This window comes from Amphimedon queenslandica, unplaced genomic scaffold (assembly GCF_000090795.2).
Source record: "Amphimedon queenslandica unplaced genomic scaffold, v1.1 AMPQUscaffold_13215, whole genome shotgun sequence".
Taxonomy (NCBI): Eukaryota; Metazoa; Porifera; class Demospongiae; order Haplosclerida; family Niphatidae; genus Amphimedon; species Amphimedon queenslandica.
The window spans coordinates 56,759-60,616 of NW_003546549.1; the positions used below are offsets into that span (position 1 = coordinate 56,759).

General features: G+C 37.1%; 1 protein-coding gene across 1 annotated transcript; it reads right to left on the bottom strand.

Moving 5' to 3' along the window:
• Positions 1 to 328: 328 nt before the first annotated feature.
• Positions 329 to 1,735, bottom strand: LOC109584371 (uncharacterized). Its single transcript, XM_020000086.1, has 3 exons — positions 1,631 to 1,735; positions 1,076 to 1,587; positions 329 to 818 (listed from the first exon to the last, which is right to left on the bottom strand). Exons 1-3 carry the CDS (start codon positions 1,699 to 1,701, stop codon positions 346 to 348), a joined length of 1,056 nt encoding a protein of 351 aa, XP_019855645.1. The 5' UTR covers positions 1,702 to 1,735; the 3' UTR covers positions 329 to 345.
• Positions 1,736 to 3,858: the final 2,123 nt, after the last annotated feature.

Here is a 3,858-nt window from a genome sequence, read left to right on the forward strand (position 1 = left end):
TTCTCTCTTTGCTAGTGTCATTTCAGGCGGCAGGTGTAGTGTCATTTCCATGAGGAGAACAGAGTAACTGTACACATCCATTGCTGGACTGTGTTGTTCAGGATCACGAGCTTCAGGAGCAGCATAAGCAGCATTGCCTGGCATAATAGTACAAGTGGTTTCTTGGAGATCAGCTGTACCATAATCTGTTACTTTAGCTTCATAACCAGCAGGTCCAAAAGGCTTTAACAGTACGTTAGGACTACTGACATCTCTGTGAATAATAGGCTGAGGCTTAAACAGGTGAAGGTAGTTGAGGCCTAAAGCTATATCTTGAGCAATACTGAGAATCTGTTGCTTTGTCAATCAAATCTTCTGAAGCTCCTTATGAAGACTAGTGCTCATGAGCTCAGTCAAGATGAGAGGATTACTCACTTTAGTTGCACCAATAAACTGGACCAGGTTAGGATGACGTACTCGTGATGCTATACTCATTTCCCTGGAGAAGAGAGCTAGATTATAATCTGAGATGATGATAGTATGAAGCGACTTGACAGCTACTCTTAAACCTCTAAAGATACCAACATTAACAGTGGCATAAGACCCTCTTCCTAGCTCTACTCCAGTCACAGTCACCTCATCTTTATCAATGACCCAGTGATCATCAGTAAGTACTTGCTGCTGGTATATATGAACTGCATCACGGGATTTTTGTAATTCTCTATCCTTCTCCTGTAGCTCTCTATTCTTCTCTTGTATCTCCCTTTTTGTCTGTTGTAACTCCAATTTCGTCTGTTGTAACTCCTGGTAACAATTTGCTTTCTGTATTTCTCTGGTAACTAATAGATACAACATAAAAAATTTAGGCTATAAAAGTACAAACAAAAGATTATATTAATTTGGTAATGCAAATTTTTCCAAAGATTCTGTAAAAATTAAAAGCTTATTAGCATGCATGATGCAATTTCTGCAAAAGCTTTTATCCATTTCATCACAAATGGGTAACTTTGGTTAGTAAAAATACTATAAATTAAAAATAAATGTACTTTTTCCTATGACTTCATCATAATATACTACTCACTCTTTCCTTACTCACTTGCTCTTGTTATTCGTGTTGCTTTACAGTTGGCATAATGATCAACAACTACATACACATCATGTCCCTCTCTGTAAATATCATGAGTTGCTATGCCCTGGGGTTCTCCATTAACTAGAAAATGCAGGACCCCCTCTGACGTTATTATGATACCCAGTCTGTCTCCTTCTTCCAGGTCGTCTAGCGATACCTTGCCATAAGCAGTCTCAGTCATAGTAGTGACATTATTGTGGAGCTTTTTAGTACTCCATACACAGTGATTATGACATTCTGGAGTATAACGAGGGATCTTTAAACGATCAAGTTTCTTGTTGGATTTGTGTAACATTATGCCTAATTTCAAGTTCCCAGACCAAGGGGCCCCATGTGATATCACCTCAACCTCAAATTCAACACGGCTTTTGACTGGTCTCTCAGAATACACCACACCCTTTGCATAAAATTCCTCAGGATAAAGTTTCTTTGCCTCTGTCCCATTATCTGCTATACACATTTGATCAGAGTGATAGTCCCTTATAAAATATTAAACAATATCTGTGCTGAATGGAGACTTACTTATGATATCCAAAACAGACCAGAGGTGGCAACTCATATTCTTCGCTTGAATTTTCCTTCTTGGAAGACATTTAAAAGTAGCTACAATTAATCCTTCCTAGTATCATACAAGCAAAAATCACTATATAAAAAGGGCAGAAGTATACATTGATTCTAGCAAGAGTAGATGTTACTCTTGATTCTAACACTTCAAAACTTTCTATATAATGTGGCCAAACACATAACTGACCAAAGCAGACAGGTACTTTAATTTTCATGCAGTTGCATATCAATTTTTTAGTAATAGTAGTAGTACTCTAAGCACTTTTGATCTTGTTTTATTGGCATGTAGCTTTATTGATGTGACATGTCACCCTCCTTTTGAGTAAAGTTATACATTCTTAGGCTTACATTTGACGAAGCTGTCAAAAGTGCACTGTCAATCTGACTTTTTGATGCAAAAAGCTTTGAAGTTTACACAAAATTGGCCAAATTTAAATATTGCACTCGTCTGCATTGCATTTTGTGGCAAATGTAAACCAGGCTTTGGTTTTAGTGTCTTTCTTTGTTTGCTTAAATCATACATGTATTTTTGGTATTTCATTGCATCCAGGCCTACTTGTCAGGCCTTTTATGCAAATCATACTTAATTGTCACCTTTTTGTATGGGTTCATTTTAAAAATCTTTTTATGATCAAAACAATGCCCTTGCACCCTCAATATTAGCATTTACTTAGGCCTTTGTCTATACTAATCCGTTTTCACACATAAATGATAACTTTTTAATTCTAATATAGCTTATGTTCACACTAAAGCAGGCTGTAGAAACAAAAGGGAGCATGCATTCAATGAGTCAAATTGGAAAAATTCCATTCTGCTGCATTGATGCATACTCCCTTTATACAGCACTTCCGGTCGTGATGCTAGCATACACGTCATATTCAGAACCCAGCTTTAGCATAAACACCTGAAATGAATAATAGCAAAAAACAATCTTGATTTAGTGAAGTAGATTTTAAAATGGGGCCTTTGTATAATAATAATAATATAAAAAGGACTCAATGAACTGACAGAATACATAAATGCCATACAAACAGTCTACCTGTGTCAGTTTACACGAGTTTCAACTTTCAAGCGACCAGAGCGGACCAGAGTCTTTACAGGTCAGGGTTTTGTCAAGGCTGTATAGGCTGGGGGATGGTCGAGACTAGAGATTTTTAGGCAACAAATGAGCCGTGCCCAACGAAGTAGATCTAATTAACTAGTAAAAACCTTGAACTCATGACTGCTGAAAACTGATAGTGGAGCATAAGTAGCTAGCAAGCACAATAGCAGGAATAATAGGGGGCTAGTAGGGGCTTGACATGGGTGGAGTTGAGGTTAAAGGTTTTATTTTATTGAACTAATTTGAGCTGCTGCTGCATACTAGTGCACAGCTGTGATGTATTATGTATGAAGTACATTTACAAAGCAGTGTATATATTGAAGAAAAAAAAAGATTTAGGACGGCTACAAAAATCAAAAGTGAAAGCAAGAAATGAGAAGGATGGATAAGAAAGGGAATAGAAGAGACTGAGAGAAATTACAAATAAAGAATGGAAGAGAAGAGTTGAAATAGATCTGAGTAGAAAACAAGTTACAGTGCAGTTATAATAGGTAAAACAATAAAACGTATGCTACACTCAGTAGTACACTAAAAACATTACATGATACTTTAAAAGGAAGCAGTACAAGAGAAGAGTGGTAGTGAAGAGAAAGGCAGGACAAATAAAAAAGTTTGGAAGAGAATTTGGAAAAAGTAAAACTATACTAAAGGCAACAAAAGGCAGCAGAGTAATTAAAATAAAAGGTAAATTAAATTACAATAATAAATCAGATCTTTATTGCTTTCAATGACTCTATTACTTGGGCCATAGTAGGACGAGCTCTAGCATTAAGTCCTCTTTGTACGAGAGACTTCATGGGAGGCCAAGAGATAGTACCAGCTTGTTGTTCTCTCTTTGCTAGTGTCATTTCAGGCGGCAGGTGTAGTGTCATTTCCATAAGGAGAACAGAGTAACTGTAGACATCCATTGCTGGACTATGTCGTTCAGGATCACGAGCTTCAGGAGCAGCATAAGCAGCATTGCCTGGCATAATAGTAGAAGTGGTTTCTTGGAGATTAGCTGTACCATAATCTGATACTTTAGCTTCATAACCAGCAGGCCCAAAAGGTTTTTACAATACGTTAGGACTGCTGACATCTCTGT

Excerpts from the sequence above, each read along its gene's own strand:
- LOC109584371 (XM_020000086.1), bottom strand. The coding sequence starts at position 1,701 with ATGTCTTCCAAGAAGGAAAATTCAAGCGAAGAATATGAGTTGCCACCT. Across the intron at positions 1,588-1,630 it reads GTCTGTTTTGGATATCATAA|GGACTATCACTCTGATCAAA; the intron begins GTAAGTCTCCAT and ends ATATTTTATAAG. Across the intron at positions 819-1,075 it reads AACACGAATAACAAGAGCAA|TTACCAGAGAAATACAGAAA; the intron begins GTGAGTAAGGAA and ends TGTATCTATTAG.